Source organism: Gouania willdenowi, chromosome 5 (assembly GCF_900634775.1).
Source record: "Gouania willdenowi chromosome 5, fGouWil2.1, whole genome shotgun sequence".
In the NCBI taxonomy this organism is placed as follows: domain Eukaryota; kingdom Metazoa; phylum Chordata; class Actinopteri; order Blenniiformes; family Gobiesocidae; genus Gouania; species Gouania willdenowi.
This window is the reverse complement of record NC_041048.1, coordinates 34,552,801-34,580,120: the sequence shown is the minus strand read 5'-3', so window position 1 is coordinate 34,580,120 and position 27,320 is coordinate 34,552,801. Positions and strand designations below refer to the sequence as shown.

General features: G+C 37.6%; 2 protein-coding genes across 2 annotated transcripts in view; one reads left to right on the top strand and one right to left on the bottom strand.

The window, feature by feature from the left end:
• The first annotated feature begins 2,364 nt into the window (after positions 1–2,364).
• psmd6 (proteasome 26S subunit, non-ATPase 6) lies at positions 2,365–8,499 on the top strand. The gene is made up of 8 exons (XM_028446427.1): positions 2,365–2,644; positions 3,614–3,819; positions 4,782–4,927; positions 4,998–5,217; positions 5,334–5,442; positions 5,527–5,695; positions 8,134–8,211; positions 8,293–8,499. Exons 1-8 carry the CDS (start codon positions 2,500–2,502, stop codon positions 8,387–8,389), a joined length of 1,170 nt encoding a protein of 389 aa, XP_028302228.1. The 5' UTR covers positions 2,365–2,499; the 3' UTR covers positions 8,390–8,499.
• A 2,749-nt stretch (positions 8,500–11,248) lies between these two features.
• The window catches only part of atxn7 (ataxin 7), a 60,011-nt gene continuing 43,939 nt past the window's right edge, over positions 11,249–27,320 (bottom strand). Inside the window, exons 9-13 of the mRNA XM_028446426.1 lie at positions 25,930–26,207; positions 21,013–21,202; positions 20,815–20,936; positions 16,456–17,566; positions 11,249–13,909 (exon numbers count right to left, since the gene is read on the bottom strand). Of these exons, the coding sequence (XP_028302227.1) occupies positions 13,892–13,909; positions 16,456–17,566; positions 20,815–20,936; positions 21,013–21,202; positions 25,930–26,207 (1,719 nt within the window). The 3' untranslated portion in view covers positions 11,249–13,891. The remainder of the gene's footprint in view (positions 13,910–16,455; positions 17,567–20,814; positions 20,937–21,012; positions 21,203–25,929; positions 26,208–27,320) is intronic.

Below are 27,320 nucleotides of genomic sequence, written 5' to 3'. Positions count from 1 at the left end.
TGTTTTTTTAAAATTGTAGAGCATAATGCAGCACTTATTCATAAATCCTACCGTTTAGAATAGTGTTTTTCAACCTTGGGTCGTGACCCCATGCGGGGTAGCCTGGAAATAATGTATGACCTGAAACGTCCACTAATAATAACATAAAAAATAAAAAAAATTACTGATTTAGATCACAATCCTAGATACTCTGTATTTGTAAATGTAACAAACTATAACAAACATGATCAAATACAAACTTTAAAAAAAAAAGTCATTAAATTGGTCAAATAAAAATGGGGTCACGACAAAAAAAAAAGGTCAGGAACCACTGCTTTAGAAGTTTAGTGACTATAATGAACTCCCTGTATCTTGTGTTTTTCAGCTTCAATGAGGACTGTCATCGTTCTCAATATCTTAAGGAAAGCGAGTCAGATGCGACACCAGCCGTACCTTTATGCCCAGGCCTGCACTGACTTTACAATGGACTGGCCCTCCTGCAGACCACCTCGGCCTTTGTTTTCAATGTACGGACCTTTCTACTCTGAACCAGTTTGTGGTGGTACCCACACCTGGGAGGAAGAAGGCCTTCTGATGGATCAACCCATCACGCCTCCCAGGCTGTAGTAAGAGTTAAAAATGGAAACATTTTACACATGTATTTTTCTGAGATAAGGCTATCATAACACCCTAAAAACTAGTTCAAATATCATATGATGAGCACACTTTAACTGGGGTGAAAATGCACTAAGCCCTGAAAAATGAAAAAAATGTGAAAAATACCCAAATTTTGGGTTTACAAATTCAAACATTTTGGATTTATTTTTTCTGAGATAAGGCTATCATGAAACCCTAGAAATTAGTGGAAATATGATGAGCGCACTATAATTTGGGCGAAAATGCAGTACGGCATGAAAAATTTGAAAAATACCCAAATTTTGCAGTAAAGTATAAAAATAGAAAAAAAAAAAAAATTTTTGAGATAAGGCTATCATAAGACCCTAAAAACTAGTTCAAAAAAGTATGAGCATACTTAAATTAAGGCAAAAATGCACTAAGGCATGAAAAATTAGAAAAATGTGAAAAGTACAAACATTTTCGAGGTAAGGCATGAAAATTATACATTTTAGAATTTTAATGAGACCCTAAAAACTAGTTCAGATTTGATGAGCACACTTAAACTGGGGCGAAAATGCAGTAATACATGAAAAAGGAGGGAAAAATGTGAAAATCACCCAATTTTCAAAGATAAAAATCCCAAATTTTTATTTAATGCCTTTGCATAGCCTTACTGTTGCCTCCTCTTAGAAAAAAACTGATTTTTTTTTTTTAATTTCTATAGTCCCTCTGTAACACCTGGATTTCTCAGTGGTCTCGCCTCTAAATTCTAACCAGGCCCAGCCCTGCTTAGCTTCTGAGATCTGACGTTTTTCACATTTTTTTTTTTTCATTTTTCATGCCTTACTGCAGGGTTTTCATCCTAGTTTAAGTGTGTTTTTCATATTTAAACTAGTTTTTAGGGTCCTATGATAGCCTTATCTTAGAAAAGAAAATTCCAATATGTTTCCATTGTTATGCCTTGGCATGCCAGTTACAATTACAAAGTCAATTATCTGAACTCAATTACCATTCAATTATGATTACAAAAGCAACAGATGTTTTCAAATACAATTACAATTATAATTACATTATGATTGTAATTAACCATCAATCAATACAATTATAATTTGCATGGAAATTCTATAAAAATGGTTCATTATAAATGAATTTAAAACTGGGGAACCATGTTACAGTTCCATGCATAGTTCTACACATATTTAGTTACCAATTATTAAAAAAAAAATTCATATCAAGCTTTCCCACATTTTATCATTTAAAAAATATAAATCTAGGCGTATATTGACACAAAAAAGGCTAAGACACCCTTACCAAAAATATTAAAACCTATATAATCATTGATCAGGAAGCCTACCAAAGCAACCAAGAGATATGAAATAAATTAGATGATGGACATTTGTTTTTAGTGTATTATACAGCTGATTTAGGACCCGTTTTCATAAGAGATGCTAACAGAAAGCTAACACAAGAGGAGGGCTAACTTTTATTATGTTATTGATTTCAGGCTCAGGAATTGTGATTATTTTTAATTGAACTTTATTAATTGAGAACGTAATTGTCATCGACTTTCATTCAATAAAACAAATAACTGTAATGTAATTGTAATTGGAAAAAATGATGGTTACTTTAATTGAATTGCAATTGTCGTAAATGTTTTTTTTTTTTTCATTGCACTGTCTCAAGATGCTACATCTGTGTTGCAGTACTTTTTACCTCCCACAGGTGGCGGTATAACGGTGACATTAGAGGGCTGTTGCCGCTCTTTTCTCGGCTCTCTTTCTGCCGCTGCAGCGGAAACAACGAGCCGCTGTTTTCCGTAGTCATCGTTAGATTAGCAGGTAGCGGCTGTAAGCGACTCTCTCTAGTCATTGTGTGTGTTTGCTCAGATTTAATAAGTTAAAAATGCCGCTGGAGAACCTGGAGGAGGAGGGTCTGCCTAAGAACCCGGACCTGAGGATAGCACAGCTGAAGTTTCTGCTGACCATGGACGGACACCGACAGGACGTCAAAGTGAAGACAGAGCTCATGGATGCTATCAAAGCTAACAGTGAGTTAGCCTGTTAGACACTTATCTCAGTCCTAATACAGTTTTAAATCACCCGTTCTCTCTCTTGTGTCGGATATTATGACAAAGGATATATATATGTATGTTTGGGTTGCGCATACATGTACAATAAAGGCTCTTTTACGTTGTATTAGCAGTGTTAGCTTTGTGAATTAGCCTTAGCCATGTAGCAGCAGAGCCCAGTGTGACCACTGTTGTAAGGACTAATAAATAGGTTTGTGTGTGTTCACAACTAGATTGTTATTAATTAATCAACTGAGTTTGATATTGTCTTCAAATGTATATTTTGGAGTAGGTTTGAAATTGTGTGAATTTTTAGGTAGTTTTATAACTTGCAACTTAAGTTTAACTCTAAGAAATGTAAATACTTTTTAAGAGTCTCTTTATTTTTTTATTTGTTCATCTCATTCAATACATTGTTTAACTCCTATTTATTTTTTTTTCCTTTAAATAAGTTCACTATAGCGTTTATAGTGGAGTTTACGGTCAAGGTTTTTGTGTAACTATTGTTTACGCAGAAGAAGTTAAAAACGTTTAAAATAGGTTTGTATAAAATATAAGTAATGAAAAAATAGTAATGTAAAATGAACAAATGACTACTCGTTATTACTGATTGAAAACATTCTAATGTAAATACTAGAAAATAAATGAAATGGTTTTTCCTGCAATATTTAAATAAAACAAGTTTTTTTATGTAATAAAAATGGTGCTTGATGATGATTAAATAAATCCTAATCTTGTTTGCATCTTCTCATTGTATGTGTGCATTGCATTTGTAAATTTTTCCCAAAACTTGATATTTAGTCAAGACTCACTAGTGACCACAGAAGTGAAAGTGAGTATTTAGTTGGTTAAAAACCATTGTAACTTGTGTTTTGTTTTTAATTTAAAGATTAACTGGTGTTTGTTAAGTTCATGTATGTATGTTGTCTGTTGTCCTGCTTTTCTCAGACATGGCTCCGTACTATGAACCTCTGTGTAAGGAGCTCAAATGGCAGCTGGACGGGGACCTGCTAAGTAAGATGAAGAAGGCCAATGAAGACGAGCTGAAGCGACTCGATGATGTGCTGGAAGACGCAGAGAAGAACCTGGGAGAGAGCGAGATCAGAGACGCCATGATGGCAAAGGCCGAGTACCTCATCAGAATTGGAGACAAGGTGCGTGAACACAAGTCATAGTATCCATTAATGCAAAAAACCAAAACATAATGGTATTTAATTTAAAAAGTCATTGTAAATACACAATCTGTACATTCAAATGTTGTGGTTGAGTAAAAGAACACTTAATCTCTTATCCTACCTTATAATTATTGAGAAATACTCTATTTATTACAAATGAAAATAAACAAACTAAACAAGAAAGAAAGATAAAATAATAATAATTAAATATGGATTAAATACAAGTGCATTAAAGTTCTAGATCAAGTTATGATGAAAATTAGTGGTAGCTGAAAAGTGTAAAACAAGGCAAGGCACATTAATTTGTATAGCACATTTCATATACAAGGCGAATAAATGTGCTTTACATGATTAAAAATTGCAACAGAAATCATTTAAAATCAGCTGTAAAAATATTAAACATCAACAATAATATAATTAAAAATCTCCCTCTTGGTGTAAGAATACACAGTACACACAAATCAAGTCACGTCTCTGTATATTAAGAAAGTGACGATGTATATGTGACAGTAGTGGCACTTTAGTGTTTTAGACTGGTGACATCACTTATAAAAAATATTAAGAGCTATTAAAAAATATATGTATAAAAGGTATCTATTTCATAATACTAATTAATATATTACATTTTTCATTGTATAAATATTATACACATCATTGTAAACCAAGAAGCTCATCAAGTAGTTCATATTAATGTATAGAATTTTTTAATATATTTTATCATTTTAAATCATTTAGCTCATCACGAGGACATAAGGAAAAACAACAACATCCGTTGAATGCCTATAAGATGATTGGGTCTATATTGTATATTAATCAGTTCAAGTCACCATAGGTTCTATCATTAAGGATGAGGCATTAGATCATTAATTTAGATAAATTGATAAAAAAAGAAAGCAGTAAACTAATGGAAATTTGATTTATGTTGCTTTGTATGACCACAGGAGGGTGCCCTAACAGCTTTTAGAAAGACGTATGATAAAACTGTGGCACTGGGCCACAGACTAGACATCGTCTTCTACCTGCTGAGGATCGGCCTCTTCTACATGGACAGTGACCTCATCACTCGCAACTCAGAAAAAGCAAAGAGGTGATGATGATGATGTCTGTGGGTCTGGGTGAAACCTGCAGAGCTCACATGCTAATGCTTTTCTCTGCAGCCTGATCGAGGAGGGAGGAGACTGGGACCGTAGGAACCGTCTGAAGGTCTACCAAGGCCTTTACTGTGTGGCCATCAGGGACTTCAAACAAGCAGCTGAACTCTTCCTGGACACGGTTTCTACTTTCACTTCCTACGAGCTCATGGACTACAAGACATTTGTAACGTACACCGTCTACGTGTGCATGATCGCTCTGAAAAGGCCTGACCTCCGTGAGAAGGTAGGAGATGTTTGACACCATGGAGTCTTGACAGACAGACAGACAGAGACACACACACACACACAGAGTGACTGTGTGTGTGTAATATAACCATGGTAAAATGTGACTGACTGTAGGTGATCAAAGGAGCAGAGATCCTGGAGGTTCTCCACAGTCTACCTGCTGTGCGTCAGTATCTCTTCTCTCTCTACGAGTGCCGTTATTCAGTCTTCTTCCAGTCTCTGGGTAAGGAACGCTGCTCTCTGGCCACACAAACACAAACTGACTGATTAATCCATGAGAACAAATAAACTGTGACTGTGTGTGCAGCCATGGTGGAGCAGGAGATGAAGAAGGACTGGCTCTTTGCTCCACACTACCGTTACTACGTCAGAGAGATGAGGATCCAGGCCTACAGCCAGCTGCTGGAGTCCTACCGCTCACTCACTCTGGGCTACATGGCCGAGGCCTTTGGGGTCAGCACGGAGTTCATCGACCAGTGAGTTATCAAACATCAGAGCTTCTGCTGTTACCACTTCTTCTTAGCGTATTTTCATTTTCTGGGTGTAGAGTGAAAAAAAAAAACAGTTCTCTGACTTAATTTCACTCATTTTTCATGGTTGTTTACTAGTGGATGAGCAAAATGTTTTTTTATGTGAATAAGTTTAGTTTTTGCTTTTTTAAAAACATTGTTTAGCGTAATGTGTTCTTCAAAAGTCATAACAGAGCTGCAACTAATGATTACTTTCATAATTGATTATTCAAATTATAATTTTTTTAAACAGTTTATCTATAAAGCACATTTAAACCCTGCTTAAGCTTATTAAAAATAAGTTTCTCACGCACAAACACGTGCAGACGCAAGTCACACACAAACAATCGTGCGTGCACACAGCTCTGCAGGTGTATCAAACGATTTTAATAGTTGATTTTATCAAAGTGTTGAGGTTATAGAAGAAATCCTGTCGACTGCTGAGCTGTTATTTTAGACCTAAAAGCAATTGAATGTCAAATCTGCAGGAGTCCGGGGCAGCGCTTGGGTTTACAGAGCAGTATCTTGCACATACATCGGTCAACGATGCACTAGCATGCCTTGGACTGTGGGATAAAACTTGTAGTGGGCTTAACTTTAGACACGTTGATCCCAAATACCTGTTTCAGGTATTACCACTCACTCTATCCCTCTGCCGACAGCCACCACCATTATAGTTAAGCCTCACGCCTACAACTTCACATCTCACTCTCACTTTACAGTAATCAACTCCTCCCCAGCCTTCCATTTCTCTACCTTGAATCGCTCCTCCCTGCTCTCTTCCCCCCCACCCCCACTGCCCTCTCTTTTTATATATTTTCCCTTTAATAAAGTGTGTCTTGCCCTTCCTTAGGGAGGGCTGGTGATGGTCACAATTATGCAATAAAATAATGCAGTTTATTTAATTGCAATAACAAAAAAAAAAATGTGTTGCTGTCTAAAAAAGATTGCACTTCTTGTAGTGTTGACCTTTGACAGCATGTGCAGACAAAAGAAAAAAGAAAAAATCTGCAGGAAATATGGGAAGTGGTTTTAACATTTAATCAGTTGGAAATTTTAACTTGTGGGAATTACATTATGACATGTCGAAATGTTAATTGTTATCTGGAAAACAATTTTGACATTTTTACATGTAATTACATTTCTACTAGTTAAAACTTAACAGATACCAGCAAGTCTTTTTTCACATGTAAGAATAACAATCATATCTACAAGTTGTTACTAGTAAGAATTTTATTTTCACTAGTTACAATCCTGAGCTCATTTAATTTTAACTAGTCAGAAATCTACAATTCAATTTATATCTGTCATGTAACAACAATTGTAGATATCAACAATAAACATTGACTAGTGACAATAGAATTGTCTATCAAACTACAATTTCCGAGCTATGAAGTGCACTGTTTTATTGGCCGCATTACAATAATTTAGCAATTTTTTAATAAAAATCCACACAATGCTGCAGCCTAACATAGTCCGCACCCTATTGGCTGATGAGGGTACCCTTCAGATAACTCGGCCAATCAGAACGGACAGGTACGCGGGCTGCTGTACTCATGTTAGGTTTCACGGAAATGTCTGTGTTTCAACTGATAAGTTTCCTTTACTACATGAAGTCTCCTCCTCACTGCCCCACGTCTACATATCAGTCCATTTACAGCTTTTTATGGTCACTTTTTACTGGAACCAGACTGATACACAGCTTAGTCCACTCTTTTTACCGTGAACTACCGCGGAGCAATCACAGCGAGTCAGACTCTGGGTCAGAATACGGAAGTGATCGCTTTTGAACAAACTAAACGTGGTGATTTGGCAACTTTGGCTGTTCTGTTACTATTACAAACTGGCTGACTTTTACTGTAGATGGAGATCAGAACAGTCTGAATACAGGCTGTTCTGATGTCTGTCTGTCCTTCTTACGGAAGTGTCTCCATCAGCCTATGAGTCCAGAGCACCGATCAACCCTGAACAAACCTAACACGGTGATTTAACAATTCTATATTTCTATTACAAACTGGTTGACTTTTACTTTAATCCATGCTGCAGCTTGTTCTTTGACAACATTTCTTTATCGTTCCTATGACGAGGCAGTGTGCATTATGACAAAATGAGTGATCAGAATGACTCAGTGCAAGCAACAACGATTTAATGTTAATTTCACTGTTCCACCTGGTATAACATGATGGAGCTCAATTTTGCTTAAACCTTGAAAAATCCACAATTTAGCCGCATCATTGTTTAAGCCACAGGGTTCTAAGCGTGAGAAAAAAGTAGCGGCTTATTGTCCGGAAACTACGGTAGTCAAAAATATCTACAATTACCACTACTTATTAAATGTTAAAATGGCTGGCCATAAAGGAAAAGCCTTTAGTTCCATTAATAAGTGACTTCTCATCTCATTACAGAGAACTTTCCCGATTCATCGCTGCCGGTCGCCTCCACTGTAAGATCGACAAAGTGAACGAGATAGTGGAAACCAACAGGTAACACTGGTTTACAGCTCAGAAAAAAAAAACAGCTTCTTCAACTCAACAGAAAACTGAATGTTTGGCTTTTCTCTGTAGACCTGATAGTAAAAACTGGCAATACCAGGAAACCATCAAGAAAGGTGATCTGCTGCTCAACAGAGTCCAGAAGCTGTCCAGAGTCATCAACATGTGAACACGTCAGCGTTACGTCACCACGGAGGATATCACGTTTTTCCTGATATTCTTAAACGTGTCTTTCTTATATTGTTTGTATATATTAAAAGATTACCTGTGAACAATGCATTACTCAAGTTTTTTTTTTAGTAAAGAGGCAAGAGGCCAAATTTCATATAAATAAACAGTATAAATTATTTTATTTACAGAAACATGTTACAAAACAAATATACTGTACAATCTTTTTAAATATTAATTGTAACCTATCTTTTGTTCATGAATTATATAGCAGCCACTTTACATGAGTCCAGCTGAAAAAGGATTCTGATACTGAACACAAAACAAACCTATACACAAACATTGATTGGTTGGTTTACATGGTACGAACGGTGAAGTCATCCAAACACCAGCTGGATTATTCTCTGCTTCACATTCCAAGACTGTCAATACCATAAAATGAGCTGCAGATGTTTCTCTACATGCTGGAAATCAAACGTCGCATAGTGTCACAACAGAAAAAAACAGCGAACTGGGGCAGATTTTTACTAAGGACTACAAAAGCGCATTAGAAATTTCTCATAAAGTTACAAAGAAAAGTCACTGAAGTGTTTTTATACTGGGGAGGCTAATAAGTTTCAATTTAACGTCAAGGTTTATAACCAACCTCCTATGGGATGCTGATCGTAAAGTTGTGCATGCTAATGCAATAAACCACGTTTAAAAAAAAAAAAAAAATTATGAACATTCTGGTTATTTTTCACCAGATTTACAGCAATATTTGTGAAATGTGAGATAATTTTCTCATCAATAATATAACATCAATATTAAATCTAAATCTTTCAAATAAATCTAACTCTTTCATTTAAATACAGATGTTAAATCTAAATATTAAATGTTAAATCTAAATGTTTCATTTAAATATAAATGTTAAATCTAAACAGTAAAATTTTAATTTATTATTTAAATGTGTTAAATCTAAATGTTTCATTTAAATATAAATAACGTAAAATCTAAATATTAAATGTAAAATCTAAATGTTTCATTTTAACAAAAATGTCATGGGTGAAACTAAATATTTAGCTAATATGCAAATTCAGACGTAATAAAAAAAACTAATTTATGAGAAATTTAACATTTAGATTTGATATTTAACATTGATATTTGCTTTTCTCGTAACAAGTTTTTTTTTTTTTTTTTAAACGTGTTTGTTGTGAAAATTTGCTGTTTATTAAACCAAGCGCAACTTTACAATGGGCGCCCCATAACCTCCTGTGTACTTTAAACATTCAAATAAAGGTAAATCGACCCGACACACACGCTGTCTACAAACAGTCAGGGCAAGGCTAATTCAGGCACTTTCTTAATTTGATATATTTGTTCTAATGGATCGATCAAATGTTTGGCAATAATGATACAAGCAGCTGAACTGTCAGTAGGGTGGGAGCCAGTGTGTGTGTTTTCGTTAAGGTTTTTACGGAGCGACCGACAGCACATGATGAAAAGTCAATGTGCCACCATGAAGCTTCTCTGCTGTATTGAGTTATTATAGGCAATGTAAAGTCTGGTAAAAGCACGTGTGATTGAGACCTTAAAGCATGACGACGGTTCCTCTGTTGAACAGATGCTGTAAAGCAGCACTCGTTTAGACCAGTGGTTCTCAACCTTTTCAGCTCGCAACCCCCAAAATAAAGGTTCCAGAGGGACCCCCAGTGTAGCTGAAGGTGGTTGAACACAAACAAGAACATTGAAGAACAGTCATGTGGAGACGGGGAATAAAGGGGAGAGCCTTTTGGGGCCCATCCAAGTCAGCAAAATTTGATGACGGGGGCAGAAATGGGAGTAATGTAGCAAAAATATGGCAAGAAAAAATGATGAAAATAGGTTAAAATATGGCAAGTTTGGTTTAGTTGCAGAAAAAAATATTCTGTTTCTTAAAGGCATGTGGCGTCCCCCTCCCAGTGTCTTGGGAGGGGGTTGAGAAGGTTGAGAACCCCTAGTTTAGAAGATCTTAGTACAGGATTCATGAGATGCTTCAGCTTCCACTCGTATTGCATCATGGTGACATGGCAGTGAACCACTTTAAATGGTCATTTTTCAAAACTGTAATAAAAAAACTTGGCATGTAAAAAACACTCAGTGCAAAAATACATCTCGCTATGTACAATATGTTTTAAAAATAGGGACTTTTTTCTGGGATAGTTCAATACTTGTTTGATACACAGGCTACATGGAAACACAGCTAAATGTACTATTTTTCTTTTCCATAAAAACATTTTTCCCGTACTATCTGACATCATTGGACGTTTTGTAAATTGACAAAGTGTTGCCAATCTTTTTTCAGTGAAGCCATCTTCATGAATCTTGCACCACAAAGCTTTGCCATGATCAGGACCCAAGTCTACATTGGTTTATTGACCAATCTAATATAATAATCATCAAATATAAATCAAGTCCATTTACCAATCTACAGCCTCAGACAGGATGTTTAATGTACGTATCACTAGGGGTGTAAATCACCAGTTTCATGGCGATACGATATGATAAAAATTATTTGGACAAGTTAGGGCTTGGCATTATATCAAGATTCAAGATATATCGAGTTCTCTATTTTGACGATATAAAAAATGACAATATTGCTCATATTGATGTCTCAGCTTTTACTACTTCTCAGAACAGCATGAAAAGCAGTTGGATTTCTGATTGAGTCCTCACCCAGACCTTCCCCTAAACAAGCCACACTACAGAACTCACTCACACGTGCTGTCCCTTATAACAGGAAAAAGCCAAAAGTGGCACATGTTGTGCAGCTGTTTGCTAATAAATGAGCCTGTGTGACATTTTGCATCAGCAAAATGAACTTAGAATTGTTTTTCTGGTAAGACTTCATTTGAATTAAAACTACCAAGATTTATATCATATATCGCTATTTTGAGAAAAAATATCAAGATATGAGTTTTGGTCCATATCGCTCAGCCCTAAACAACAGCACAATATTTGCTGATGTCACATAACTCACTTTAGGGGCATTTCAATTGATATAAGATAATATCATTAACTCATTTAACATAATCAATTGACAATTACCTAAAGCAAAGGGGGGGAAAAAGAAGTAATTTTAAGGTTTGCTAATTCAATTACTGAAACATTTCAGTAATGTTGTGTTTCACTGATGATATTGATCAATGGTTTGAGTTTCCTTTGATTTGATTGGATCAATTCTTAAAGTTTATTTTATTTTAACTAGTTGATATGCCAATCCAGATGAATGGATCGTTACACCCCTACTAATCACTCAATAAGCTCACTGTTCCAGAGCCAGCAAGAAGAAATTTATGTGACATCTTTCTTTTTTTAAAAAGTTCTATTAGTTTGGAAAAAGCAACCCTCTTTCCCCTTAATAACAACATTTATTTATATGGATCCCAATTAGTCCACACCAAAAGTTAATAACTACTCTTCCTGGGGTCAGCATTGCCTGATTGCATGTAGACAAGGGCCCTGATCCACTGAAAACATCCAAAACATGAGCGAGTTCTGCCTAAATTCAGAACGTTTTAGTTTTTGTGATAAAGGAAGAGTTGAGCGATTGGCTGCTGTGATAAAATCCAATATTAGGAATATCGACTGTAACGTTTTAGACTTCTCCTTTGCACCAAGACACCTGATTACGGTGAGTAGCCAATGAACAACAGGCCTTCAGCTGAGCTGCATGAGACATTCACAGAAGGGAAAGATGGGACATCCAAGACCTGGACCACTCCCACACACAGTACATGTTTGCTCCAGTTTAGACGTACCAGTGGAAACTAATCATTAATTTACTTTGAACTACGGCTCTCACATATGTTTTGGGGGGTTGTGGGTCTTGGATGAACATCACGTTGAAACTGGATTCTACGATATGTTAAGGTTTCATGTTTTCATGCAACTTTTTTATTTTTTTTCAGGAAATTTACTTTGATCTCCTGGTTTGAGATTCCTGCCCGGGGGGAAAATTAAAAAAAAGACAAATATATAAACTGCCTCAAGATTCGCACCATCCACAATGTGTGTAACATATACAATAATGCAAAAATGATTAGTAACATAATTGATAATGTTGACTACAAAAAATTGCGTCGACACGTCATTCACTGTTGTAAATTCATGATAAAAATCAGGCCGGCGAATGCTTTCTGCTTCATATTTGCTGCAGTACTATCCATGAACTTCTGGGTGAAGTGTTGCGTCACCATTTACATTGTGAAAAATTGCACAACAGAAGAAGAACCAACCTAAAGTCTCAAAAGTTTGGGACCATTTCACTGAAAACTTGTACTAGTATTTTTTTTAGAAGAAAAACAGATCAATAACTTCCACGTCCTTGACTACACGGATGTCAAGGACATCAAAGATATCAGCAAATGCCTTTGAAGACGACTGGAAATTGACAGTCAAAACATGTCAGGAGATCAAAGTACATTCATCTGAAAAACAGTTGTCTGAATAAATGAAACCTTAACATTGTAATAAAAACAAAAAAGACTAAATGAACTTGCTAGACATAAAATGGATTCCTTTTTTTCCACCATGTACCATTGCTGTAAAATGGCCAAGACCGGCAGCAGCTTTTGATTTGCTTTGTTGGAGGCGGAGCCTGTGGTGTATAGCAGCTGTTTAGTGCTGTTCACAGTCAGGGGGCAGCTCTACTGGAGTTTCTGTTTTGCACATTAAATATTTTTTTTGGGAAAATAACCATGTGTTTTCTGAACTGAGCTATTTTTCTCCAAGAAATCTAGAGCTGGCACATCCGGTTTCTTCTTCACATTTAAAAGCACAACTGTCTCCACCAAAGTCTACATTTGTTTGTAATTCAGTGTAAAAAGTAAAACCGAACGCTTGCATATTTTTTCCAGGTGATCAAACGATTGGACTAGACGGTCTCAGGCTAACGGTCACTGGAGACTCATGCTGACAGAAAGTGAAAGCAGATGATTGTGTGTTTGATAGTTTGCGCTCTCTTCCTGGCTTCTGAGAGTAAAGTTGGGCTAGAAATTCCAGTAGTCCACCAAATATCTGACATGAGAAAAATACTGGATCGCACGCTGCTCATTCACACACTCATTCTTTAGTATGGAAGAGATGGGCTTGTCTCCTGGAGGTGCTCCGTGGCAGCCCTTAACCTGAACCCGAAGGAGCCCCTGAGCACAGGAGCCCAGCAGCTGTTACCTCCACACCTCCACACAGACAGGAAGACCTCTCAGTAAAACTAGGACATCACATGCTGTGGGGGGGATCCCACCACTCTCCACCTTATTCCCATTCAGTGCGCCCACACCACACATGGCTTTGGGGGGGGACATCGTAATAGCTGGGCAATCTGCATCACCTCCACCCTGAGGATTGTGGGAAGCTGAGAGTTATTAGAATTATTAGGTGTTTATTTTTAGAAGGCCTCGTGCAATCCAGAGCAGCACAACAACCGCTTTGGACTCATCTTCTTCCGTTTGCCACTTCCACACACAGAGGCCAGACACCAGTGTCAGGGACGAGCCTTTGGCTGCAGAGGGAAGAAGAAATAACATGAGGAAGGGAAATATTGGCATAGTGGCACATTTTGCACTTTTATTTTTTGCTCATTATTTAAATCAAGGCCCGAGGCCAAATCTGGCACTTCAGAGGAAACATGAATCGTTGTGTGAATTACCAACTAATTCAGTTGTAAATTGTTGTTTAAAGAAGCATTTCCAAAATCCTGAAATTTTTCTCAAATTTTTTCACAAAATGTCCTTAAATTAAATAAAAATTGGCCAATTTAAGACATTTAAGTATCTGTCACATTGTGTAGATATTGTTCATACCTTCCATACTTTGTCTAATTTATAACGTGAAGTGCAAACTGGGGCACATTAATGTGTAAATTGTTGATTTCCCTGTCTGAAACCTGCGGCCCACTTGTGATCCAACTGATTCGTATTTGGCCTTTGAACTAAAAGGAGTTTAACACCACTGATTTAAATGATTGGTTAATAAGTCCCACACACTTTAAATGGTCATTTTTCAAAACTGTAATAAAAAAACAAGTTTACACTGCTTGCCGCCGCCCTCCTCTCCCGGCCGCCGGAGGCCTGGTGCTCGGCCCTCCTCGCAGCGTCGGTGGCGCTCCCCACTACCCCCTTGCCTTGCCGCCGTCGGCTCTCTGTGCCGGGGGTCGACGCGGTTTCGGCTACCTCCTCAGAAGCAATTTTAAATGTTTTACTTGCCCCGGCCATGAGCAGGAGTTAATCAGGCGGAAAAATAGAAGCAAAAGCCTTAGCTCCATGAGTATATCAGAGCCTGCGGTCACGTGACTGCCGTAAATTGAAATGTTCTCCAGGCATTCTCCAAGTCACATGACCTGGTGAAAGACAGTCCGTCTCCTCCAAACGTACATGGTCGGTATTTCAAGAGGGAAGCCCCACTCAGAGCATTGATACTGTCAAGTGCTATATATTGGCCTGAAGAATCATCAAATAACTCATATGGGTCAACTTTTTAATTCAAAAAGTCCACGATGTGCCTTTAAGTACCTGCAGAATCACAGAATAAGGATGTGTAAATGTATTTTCATGAGGTTTTCACAAGTAAAGCTTTCGTGAAAAGAAAATGTATGATATTCATATTCAAGTTAATAGATTTGATATTTATATACTGGTACTAGTTGAAAATGTTCCAGTGAGAAACTCCTAGTCAAGTTCATAAAAAATAAAATGTTCACAAAATTAAAATTAATTGAGAGGTTCAGACTATTTGATCCAAAAACACCTCTGTTAGCTAGCTCATTTAAAGCATGTAATCTTTTTTGACCATGCCTCTTAAAGAATCGGTATCAAAACGAGGAATCGGAATTTATCAAATTCAAACGAGGTCCCACCTGAGTGAAAAGGCTATGGCAAGGAAAAGTCCCCATCGTGGCATAAAGCACAACGGTTACACTGCAAAGCACGCGGAAAAAGGACAGGTTGAACTGAAAGTAAGTCATGTTCGGAGAAAGCATGGTTGTTTCCATACCAGTCTCAGAGATCTACAAACTGCAGCTTTAATGTCTGTCATTGCTTGCCATCACAAGCTTACATCATCAATAATTTCTATAAGAGGTTAAAAAAAATAAATGCCATAGAAACAAAGGCCAGTTTATAACATGAATAAAAAAAAAGTTAGTTTAGCTTTTTGCTAATATTAAGACTCACATCTCTTTGAGATTAAGAATCACTATTTTAAGAAAGTACTAAAAGCAGCTCAGTTTAAGAGACTTGCTCAAGGTCCCACAGTGATTGCCAACAGTGGATTCGAACCAGCGACCCGCCAAGCCACCACTGTTTGAACCCCGTTTGCTGTGAATCGTGAATAAAAAGTATAAAAAATTGTAACTTGAAAGCTCGAAGCCTTAGAGCAGCATCCCAAAAAACTCAAGGTCCTGTTTTCTAATATAAAAATCTTTATAGCCCTTATAACATTTACTTAAATACACACTATTATTTGTACATGGTTCAATGACGTATAAGGATTTCACCACATATTTTAAACAATGGGCATCATCAGGCAAGGTTCGTATGAATATTATAATGGAAATAAAATTAGAAGTACTTTGAAATCTTAAACAGGACTATAATATAACCTAAATAAGGCAATAAATAAATTTGAATAGATTTAGAGTAATTTTAAATATTTTTGAAAACAGCAGTCATGGCCAGTCGCACCACATGACATTTTGACACTTTGAAAAACTGAATAAATTACAGACAAACTTTGGGAACTTTCAACAAAAAAAGAAAAAAAACTGTTTTAAGTTACTACATATTTGGTATCTTTTCATGCATTTAAACCTTTTTGATCAAAAAGATATTGGACAGAATATTTAGGTGTCGCGTCATTGACCCATATATTGTAATTCTGTTTAACTGAAAACGACTTTTTTGTTGAATCTGAATGATTAATTTGATTCATTAAAAATAATTCAACCCCTTTGAATGTTGTAAAGAAAAAAGTTTCAGGGTTTAAAAGAAACAAATGTTTTAAGCAGCTCATTCAATCATTATTTACATAAAAACAGACTCTGATACAGACCTGATGTAAATGGGAATTGTTGAGGTTTGGCGTCCCTGGGAGGCTCCGCCCATGCTTGCCGTGTATGTTATTAATGACTGGTGACTTGGCCACTTTGGATCTACCAGGCCCCGCCCCCCCACCACTATTGATGCTGCTGGAGGCCGTGGAGCTCTTGCGTTTCTTGGCGTCTGCGCGCCTGTCGGAAGAGTGGTGACTGAGGCTGGTGTGGTGGTCGGAGGAGGAATGGTGGTGCACGAAAGGTCCCAGGGAGAGGGTAGAGTCGCTGCTGTTCATCATCACACTCATACGCTTGATTGACTCTGCGGGGCTCCCTGACGGGGGGCCCCGTGCTGGGGGGGGCTCTGCTTTCAGACTAAGCGAATTGGTGCGTGCGGCCGGGCCACAACTGAGCCCCACGCTGTGGACCCCGCTGTGGGAGGACAGCGAGGATGTGGATGAGGGTCCCGATGAGCCGTGGTGGTAGTTGCTACCTGAGCTGCCGACGTTTGCACAGTTCTTCTTGAAGGACGAGGAAGAGGAGGAGGCAAAGTTTGCATTTGAAGACGAAGTCTCAGAGGAGGAGGAGCTGTAGGAGGAGGAAGGGATGGAGCTGTTTTTCCTCTTCTTCCCCGAGCTGAAGGTAGTGCTAGTGCTGCTACTGTTAACACTGGCTCCAGTGCTCACTCCACTGGGGGCGTTGGGGGCGACAGGCGTGGAGGGACCCTCTTTGGGCCTGAAGGACGATGAAGACTTGGTAGTGCTGCTGCTGGTGGAGGAGGAGGAGCGGGACTTCAGCGCCCGGCCTGAGGCTTGGGAAGGAGTAGAAGAAGAAGTAGAAGACGATGAGGACAAGTGGGCAGAAGGCATCTGTGGCGACGAAGACACTTGTCGGGCCTGTGTGGCGCCATAGGCCGGGAGCTCAGCCCCGCCCTGTGGGGAGTTTCGGGCGTTCAAGGTGGTCCCATAGGAGAGCATGGATCTGCCCTCGTAGGATTGGCTATAAGGAGTCTGGGATGGCGTGGAAGGGGGGCCCAGGAAGCCTGAGGAGGGAACGCTACAGTGGGAATTTGTGCTTGTCCTGTGGGCAGGTGCAACAGAGGAGGAGTTCTCCAAGGCCAAGGGGATTTTCCTGCAGCGAGAGGAAACAGTCATTACGGTCATTCATTCCTCTGCTCATTTAAACAATATTACACGAGAGAGAGTGCTGTTGTGCTGAAATATCAGCACAACACCACAACCTTCACTGTGATATGGCTTTTATACAACAGTATAAGCGCATTTTATTAGTTAGCGGTAATAAGTGACAAGAGATTATCATTTGTTTGTTTATTTAATTATTTAGCTCCACCAACACAAATAGTTCCACAAGTGGAGAGCGGTCGCTATGTTCACATTGCAGGCAAATACGACCCAGGTCACTTTCATGTGTGGTCCTAAATCCAATACGCATCCAATTTTTTGCAATGTGACTGCTTTCTATCAGACTCCTACGTGATTGCATCCAAACATTTCGCTGTAAAGATCAAACATGCAAACACCAAAGGCATGAAAAAGGTGACAAAAAAAATCCATCATAGGGGGGTCTGGGGGGACCCTCCCCCAGAGAAATGTTTTGACTTTAACACCAACACAATCTCGAACACTCTGTAGAGTAAAATAAGGCAAAATACAGTATTTTCTTCAAGCAGAAAAAACAAAACAAAATGTTTTCACGCCACTCAAGTTGTGGTTTGTGAAAAACAATAAAAATAAGAAGAATTGTGATGTTAAAGTAACCCGGGGTTTCCACTGGATACGTCTCCGCTGCGCCACGGCACCGATCCGGTTTTTCCCCGCTGTCCGGTAATCCACACTGGTTGCGTTTTGAGTGCGCCACGGTGCACTCCGGTTGAACGACTGTAACGTCATGAGACAGAGCAGTTCTCACAATATTTATATAATCGCGCGAGAACGCAGTTAAATGTATGTGGTATAAACGCAACAATAAACAGATAAACACGTCACTGTTCCTAACGAAGGAGAACAAGAATGTTGGACTCTCTGGATTTGTCATAGCCACATTTTTTAGCAACAGCCAACAGAGAAGAGATAAAACTGCACCAGTAAAACATAAGTGCAGTTACAGTATGAGAGGAATCAATATAGTGGATGTGAATTTGTTTTTACACATTATGACGTTTTGGTGATGTCTTTACTTGAAATATAATATGAATTGTTTTATTTTGAAAAGTAACCTGATATTTTACATGCTCAATTCCCTGTTTAGCTTCATTTGCTCTGTGCCGATTGATGCGTCTTGCTCCAATGTCCGCCAGTAATAGAAGCCCTGCGTATATCTGGTGAAGGGCACCGGACTACCGCAGCTAGGAAGGAGCACACACGCACCGCAGCGGACCCGGTGGAAATTAACACACAGAATAAAGTGGAAACCTATCAGCTCCGGACACATAACGCAGCGGAGCCGCATCCAGTGGAAATTGGGGGTTACTGCCTGACAGACACGAGCACACACTCACAACCCAGTTCTCCAGCAGCAACACACACAAATAACCATCAATCCATTTTCAGAATCACTTTGTCAGCACACAAACATGTCACATTTCCTCACTCTCTTCCTTATTTCTCCCATATCATTTATTTATTTCACTCATCTCTATTTTCCCAAACTGTTCACATGATCAGCGATTGCTGCACATTTGACTGCTCTGTTTTATCTGCGTATATATTCTCATATCTTCACACATTACACATCCTTACCGGTAAGTTACTGGTGACATGACGCCTCTGAGCCCTGACAGGTGGAGATGGAGCGGCACCAGCTGTGTTTATGTAGAGCATTAGCGCAGGTTGTGGCATCATGTGATTATGGGTTATTCTGAATTATTATTATTGACTTGTCTTCGGGGATTGTTTTAGGATTTCCTTTGGAAAACCTTGTAAAAGAGACCAAATATAGGACGTGACGGCGCAACTGTCAGTAGTGACAGGGCAGCGCCACATCATCAGTATTCTGTCCAATCGGCGACCGACCGTTTCACCTGTGTGACGTTCAGAAAGTTTGGTGACCTTGGCAAATAGAATGTGTGAAAGCAGACCGGACCAAATTAAAATGCAACAATGTTGCACCTTAAATTATTCTAATATGGTCTAGGTAGTCTCATACCCAGCTGATCTCAAGAAATTGTATATTATTCAGAAACAAACAATTTTGCTCTGTCACCTCCACTTTTTATCAGTTATGAGATTCTACAGATTTGCAGGCTAAACATCTATTTTTACACAAGTTTATTTATAGTAAGCGAGATGTTTCTGACACTTTGCCATACATCATCAACTCTTACTTCAAATATACAATCATAACGTACAAGACACCACAATGACAAAAATGTATCTTTATATCTAGCCTTTGTCCTATTGTAGTCTTCCTACATTACATCTAAATTACTACATGCCCTCTCTCACTTTACCCTATGCCTTTTCACTATTACAATTCACATGTAATGTGTATACGGGTGTATGTATATATGTATGTTTATGTATATATGTTTTAATCTTGTATTTCTTTTTTTTCTCAATTAATATTTTGCTCAATATTTTCAGTCTTTTGATATTGATTTTTGAGTACTTTCTTTATATATTATTTTTCCTCATATATCAAAAAGTAATTGTGCATTTTGTCTTCTGATTTTATATGTGTATTTGTTAGCTTTTATTTGAAATTGTATGTGTGGTAACACTTTTACATTTTATTTTACAAGGCTGACATTATGCTGTCATTAGCATGAATAAAGTGTCATGAAGGCTGTCATTAAGTGTCGTTTGCTAAATTATGACACCTTTTGCTAAATAATGACCGCTTTGGAGCTATGTTGGCATTTTTTGGGTTAGGTGGGGGGATCTAGTGTGGTTAGGGTAATGAAGGGCTAGGATAATGAACAACACTTACTGACACCTTATTCATGCTAATGGAAGGTGTCATGTCATAATAATGACAGCGTAATATCGGTCTTATTTATAAAACTTCAAGTAAAGTGTTACTGTTTGTGTATAATGAAAGGGGTGGAACTCTTATACGAACCGTTTGTGCTTTGTTCCCTTCTTGCACCTTTCACGTGGTTTTTCATTAATGTGTGCTAAATAATTTGATGTCAATTTTCCGTGTTCAAAACAGGGGACAGGACTTGGATAAGCACACAGCTTCTCTCGTCTCCTTTTTCGGCATGGACAAAAAAAAAAAAAAAAAAGGGAATAACATAACTTAACCATGTCGGAAATAAACTGAATAAATAAAAAAAATTAAAAATAAAATAAATAAGTAAATAAATAAATCATTCCTCAAAGTGAACCTTTTTCCGCATCCATGCTAAACAAACTTACTTCCACATTTGAGAGTTGACATGCTTGTCCATCATGGTTATGAGGGCACATCGCACTCTGTCCCATCGTCTGTCAAAAGAATAACAACCCCTCCCCAGGAGCCGACTTCCAAAGGTACAGTACTGTAAATAAAAGAGGGAGGATTAGAGCACTACAACCACACAGAAAGCTATGAGTGTGCACGAGAGCATCACTTACAGCTGCCGGTCGAGGGTGATAACCTGAATAGTGACAGTCCAGTTTGTCGGCCGTGTCCTCTCGCTCTTCGTTTTCCCCTTCGTCACTAGAGGGTCTAGAGAGGCCGTCTGCGGTGTTTTGTGTGTGATGTGTGGGCTCGTGGGCTGTAGCAGATTCTCCAGTGGCACAGCCGCTGTGACTGTTGTTTAACCTGAGGGACAAACGTGTGGTCAGGGTTCAAACACGATGAGGCGAGTCAATTATTAGATTATATGATGGTGACCATAAGTCTGGACCTTCCGGTTGAATTTTACAAACTCATGAAAATGTTTATGTTTCCCAGGGATCCTGAATGCATCCCAGGAAATACGTTAATTTTAATGAAGCATGACCATCTGGTTGTACATTCTAATAGTATTACTGCTGTTGGTTTGGTTGTTTCTAGCTCTTCATGTCACTTTCACAAAGTTTGTCTGTTAGTGACTTAATCTTTAATCCATAAGATATTGACAACAAGAATAGATCATATAATGATCTGATTGACTGAGATAAAAATAGTGTGAATTTAAGGCCAAATAATAAATGCAATTATTATAATGAAATTGACTTTAATTCATTGCTAAAAGGAAATTAAATCAAAATGTATTTTCTAGCATTCACTTAAATGTCCATTTACAATAGAAAACTGTTGATTGAAATGTTAAGTTGTTACAAATCCTAATAACCAAATAAATTAAAAATGTCTGTAGCTTACCAAAACATTTTGACATATTAATGCAGTTCTTATCAACTTTAGAACATAAATTATTTCTGTTTGCTCTGACTGAAACATGGCTTAATGAGAATATTGAACAATTTTACTCTGTTCCCCAATACAATGCAGTATCTGTAGAAAAAACAAAAAGGGTGGCGGAGTTTGTTTTTTTACATGAGGATTTGGAATATTTTGAAAGAGAGGATTAAAGTATTCATTTTGTTGAAACTGAGGTAAAAACATCATTTATAGAAATGCCAAAATGCAGCAGTTTTGGGGGTCAAACTTTAATCATTGGTTGCATTTATCGGCAACCTGAAAATGATGTTGATATTTTTACCAATCCTGGCTCTAACTGGTTCTTTTCGCTCAGTCGCGGTGCAAAGAAAAAAATCTGCCAAAGGCTGCAAGCGCAGCAGGGGGGACTCAATGAGTCTGTTTTTTCACACAAACTACTAGTTTCATGTAAAGCTGTCCTTACATAGTGACAGCTTTAGTGAATATGACAAAAAGTCACTTTTATAAGAGTTGCAGACTGCACCTTTAAATATTTCATACTATAAAAAATATCTATAAAAGCAATGAATCTCTGTCAATCTCTGTCTGTGCCTCAAATATCTCTGGTGTTCAGGAACAAACAGAGCTCATAATTGCTACATAGCTGCAACTTGGTTCAAAGCTGTGCAACATTGGATTTGTTTGTACTGAAATAGTCCATTTAATGATTAATTTCATATAATTGTCTACCACGAGTGAAGCAGAGCCAGTCACTGCATAGCTCTGCTCCGGTGCGTGCCAGAGTCAATCACAGTGGCAAGCTAGAGACACGTGTGCAGCCAGAGCCAATCGCTGAATAGCTTGAGTAGCTATGTGAGCACGCACCTGACGTGCACGCACACAGCCAAACTGACACGGACCACTGATATACTGTAGACGCTCCCATTGCATCGTTTTATTGTCTTATTTACACCGAAGAGTTATTTGTTTAACGTGACATAGCTTTATTTCATTCGCATCTGTGCACAAACGTGAAAAATGGTCTCTCATCCAAAGGTGCGCTGCTACCTCCTACATGTCACCTATTATTTTGCTATCTGGCTCACAGGCTGGGGCTTAGATATTGATGAGGGACCTCCGCCAGGAAGTTTTCTCGTAATCCCCTGAGTGAGTTAAAGATGAGGGACGCAGCACCAGGACAAAACAAAATTGGAGCCCGTCTTATAAAGAAAGTTGCTTCCTCTATTATTGAGCCCTTGACTCATGATCTCTGTTACTCAAAACAGGTTTTTTCAGTTTGTTGATAAAATCACAAAAGCTCTAGATAACAAAAATAACACTATTGGTATACTTGTCAAAAGTATTTGACACTGTTGGATGCAAAACTATTTGGTTGAGAGAAAACAATTTCTTTATGTTAACAATCAAAGCTCAAACAGAGCTAAAGTCAGATGCGGGGTACCGCGGGGTTCTATTTTGGGACCTCTTTTATTTATAATTTATGTCAATTATTTAAGTAATGTTTGTAATAATGTACGGCCTCTTATGTTTGCTGATGACACGTCTTTTATTATCTCATTCAAATTGTGATAGTTTAATAAGAGAAGCAAATGAAGAATTATCAAATGTCTGAGTGGTTTAAAATAATTCAACTCTCTCTAAATATACAAAAAACTAACTTTATGATATTAAATAATAATAAACAAAAAAATAATAATGAAGAGGACACATTTGATGGAACCAAAATTGGTCAAGTGACTCAAACTACATTTTTAGGCATCATTGTAGACCAAAAAATAACCTGGAAATCTTACACTCAACATGTTTGTGGAAAAATAATGGAATCTATAGGTAATTTGAGTAGAATTCGCTCCTTAATAAATCCTAAATGTATGATGACACTGTATTATAGTTTGATTTATCCACATATAGCTTACTGTAATATGATTTGGGGTGCTACATGCCAAAAATATCTGAATAGGATTTTATTGATACAAACATTTTTCTAAGAATTAAGATAGATTGTGTTAGTCTGCTCCTCTCTTCAGGAAATGCAATGTTTTGACAATACATAATGTTAATATGTATTGCATTTGTCTCTTCATGCATAAATACGTGCACATGTCCAATATTTTGCCCCGAGCTTGTAACAATTTTTTCACATATTCTTCAGATGTTCATGCCCTTGCCCTTCTGTAGAACTTCAGCCAGAAAAAAATACACTCAAATATAGAGGGCCTTCCCTCTGGAATAATTTATCTCTTGCACTAAAGACTATATCCACTTTTGACTCTTTTAAAAGACAGCTAAAAAGAATGTAAATACACAAGTCATCTTTGACAAGTGTATATGTATGTGTATATATATTTAAAACATTGACTTGCTTGCTCATGCCTGTTCATGTTTAAATTGACTTTGGGGAGGTGGTCTTATAAGACCTCTAATGGTCTTCTCACTCTCTCCTGCACAGTTATGTTCCTTTAACGACTGTATAAATACCATTTGTGCAAATAAAATTAAAAAAATAATAAAATGACCGTAACTCCGCTAATATTTGCTCTGGGGGAGAAATTCCAGCAGTTTCTGAAAGCTAATGAGTTGTTCTTTACAGCCACAATCATTTTCCTCACACGTAATTCATTAAAGATGCCACTTTGTTTTAAAGAAATCGTCACACACAAGGAAAAGAGAAAGAGGACCAAAGTCCATAGAGAGATTAAAAGAAACCAATGGCGGTGGATTTAATTGAAAAGGTTATTTATTGAAGTGCTTATTTAATGATTATTAAAAGCTCTGTAAGGCTTGAGTTTTTTGTTATAGTTTTATTTCTAGGGGGAGATGTTTCTCATATTGTTTCAATGATTGAGAGATTTTAAGTAGGGGTCTACCGATCCGATATTAATATCGGTCCGATATCAGCCAGAAAATGAATATCGGACCGCATCTAAAATCTCCGATATAAGCGCCCCGATAAGTTTGTTAATTTTGTCCCCGAACTCAGTTTTTCACACATATACTGACAATAAAAAATAACTGACCTTGAATTGTTGACTACTGTTCTCTGTTTGAGTAACATCACTTGATCAAGCCTTTTCTAGCAATCCACACTACAAAATAAGTAATAAAAGTATGTATGATTCGTGCTGATATCGTATTGATATCTGCCAATACTCAAGGCTGCAATATCAGTATCGTATTGGAAGTGAAAAAGTTGCATCGAGAGATCCCTAATTTTAAGAATGTATATATGTTCTAATCTATAACAAAGGTGATTGACTAGAGTCACCACTGATTTCAGATTTTTTTTAGGTCTTTGTTATAAAGAGAGAAATTATTTTTTTAAATGTTATGGACAACAACAACTTATTTATGATATTGTATTTTGCTGTTACAAGATAGATTGAAGAAAACATTGAGTACTTTGAGTATGACGAGGTCGGCGCACGTGTCCTCTATTTTGGAAATCAAAATATGGTCACCTTAGTTTAGGGGTCACCAACACAGTGCCCGTGAGCCCCAGGTAGCCCGCATGGACCATGTGAGGTTCCCTTAGGAGCTCTAGTCACCAATGAGCTCCATCTAAAATTGTATTTACTTTTCAGGATTCAAACTCAAAAAGGTAAGTACATATGAGAGTAAAGTTAAACACAGCGAATAAAGTTTTAAATTAGTATTAAATTAACTATCTTTAAATGTTTATTTTCACTGAAACATTGTGACAAATGTTTCCAACTGTTGCAGATCTGGTGTATGGTCAGTGGTATGTTACATATAATATGATATAAAAGATGTATTTTTAAAAAAGAAAAACACAAGGTATATTTTCAATAAAATTTGATGAAAATAAACAATTCCATAAATTAGGAGAAATAAAGTGTTTCATGTTGAATCCTCAACATTTCCTATCTTTAATATGTTAAGGTTTCATTTACTCAGACAACTGCTTTTCAGGAAAAAGACAAAAAGAACTTACTAGAATTATTTCCTACATTTTTAGGTTATTTCGAACCTTCCTTATTATCTTACCCTATATTTAAAGTGAAACATCAAAATGTAGTATGGAATAGGTTATTTTCTAACTGGTAGCCCTTCAGATTATGCAGTACCTATGAAGTAGCTCACAGTTTCAGAAAGGTTGGTGACCCCTGCCTTAGATTATACAATGAAAAATTATTGTGAAAGATTACCGTGGAAGAACAGTGCTGTGGAGTTTGAGTTTTCCTTGTGGCGAAGGCTTCATGGCATCTTGGGTGGGTCCGTTACCATGAGCCGTCTGGTGGGCGTCATGGGCGGAGGTGTGGGGGGGAGGATGTGGGTCCCTGAGAGGGGGGGTTTGCTGGGAATGGCTCTGCTGAATGTCTCTCTCCCTCTCCCGCTCCCTCGTTCTGTTCTTGTGCTCAGCGAGCAGCGTGTCGAAGCGCTTTCTCCGCCCTGGAACTGCCCTCCGCTGGCTTAGGGAATGTGTCTGAGCGCACAGAAACAAACCAAATTATTAACTTTCTTAATCTCAAAGGTGTAACTAAATCTGCTGAATGAGACTTGCGTGGATTATTTTTTTCTGGATGCAAAAATTCAGTTAAATAGTTAAATTTCTATTTTTAAAAAAAAGTAAATTCGGTTCATTCTGTTTGTGTTGTCAGTGGATAGGATACAGACAGATTCACGCATAAGGTCACATGACTGGTGTTCTGGTGAAACGTTATGAATACATAAATAAATCAAAGTAAAATTTTGACATTACAACAAACACTTGAACATATCTGATTAAAGGAACCACAGTTGGTGTTATGCATCTACTGGTGTTCCGCGTTTCTTGTGATCAACTTCCATGTGCGTTGAGGGCTGCCATTGGTAGCGATAGGTATTGAAGTGATCCTTAACATTTTTTTGTCTTTTAATAAGCACATTTCAAAGGTTTTAGGTCATATTTGTAAAAACTAGGGATGTCACGATTAATCGTAAGGCAGTTAAAAATCGATTCATAGGTATCACGGTTGATATCGATTTTCTGAAAATTGAATCGCAGTACTTTTTTTAACCAGCAGAGGGCGCTATCCACAAGTGTAGGCAGCGGGCGGAGTCTGCTAATACTTTCTTTCTGGCCACCTTCTACTCTTAAATATGTTAATAAATGATTAATTGCCCCTTAAGCACCGAAAGAATATCTGTAATATTATTTGAATATCTGTAAAAGTCACGTTTTTCTATTAGCTCTGTCTGCTAGCATAGCTTCTCTTCTTCACTGCAAGATATCTGCATGCTAACCGACCACTGTGTTACCAGCGCCCTCTGCTGGTCCAAACAAATATGACGTAAATCAGTGTATCACGGTTTTTTTTTGGTTTTTTTTTAAAGTCCAATTGTTAAGGCACAAAATACATTTTCAGTTGCACTTTTAAAAGAAAAAGAACTATTATGCAGTTTTACATTGTTTATTATAGAACCAGAATTTAAATTAATAGGCTTCATTTTCATTTGTATTATTCCTTTATTTATTTCATTCAAGATTTACTTTTAGTTAAATTGCAGTGTTTATCAAGGAATTCTTTTGACAATGAAAAATAAAAGGAAATTAGTA

Bases quoted from the DNA above. Each gene is read 5' to 3' on its own strand.
- psmd6 (XM_028446427.1), top strand. From the start codon at position 2,500: ATGCCGCTGGAGAACCTGGAGGAGGAGGGTCTGCCTAAGAACCCGGAC. The intron at 2,645-3,613 runs GTGAGTTAGCCT...TGCTTTTCTCAG, and splicing joins GGATGCTATCAAAGCTAACA to ACATGGCTCCGTACTATGAA. The intron at 4,928-4,997 runs GTGATGATGATG...TTTTCTCTGCAG, and splicing joins AACTCAGAAAAAGCAAAGAG to CCTGATCGAGGAGGGAGGAG.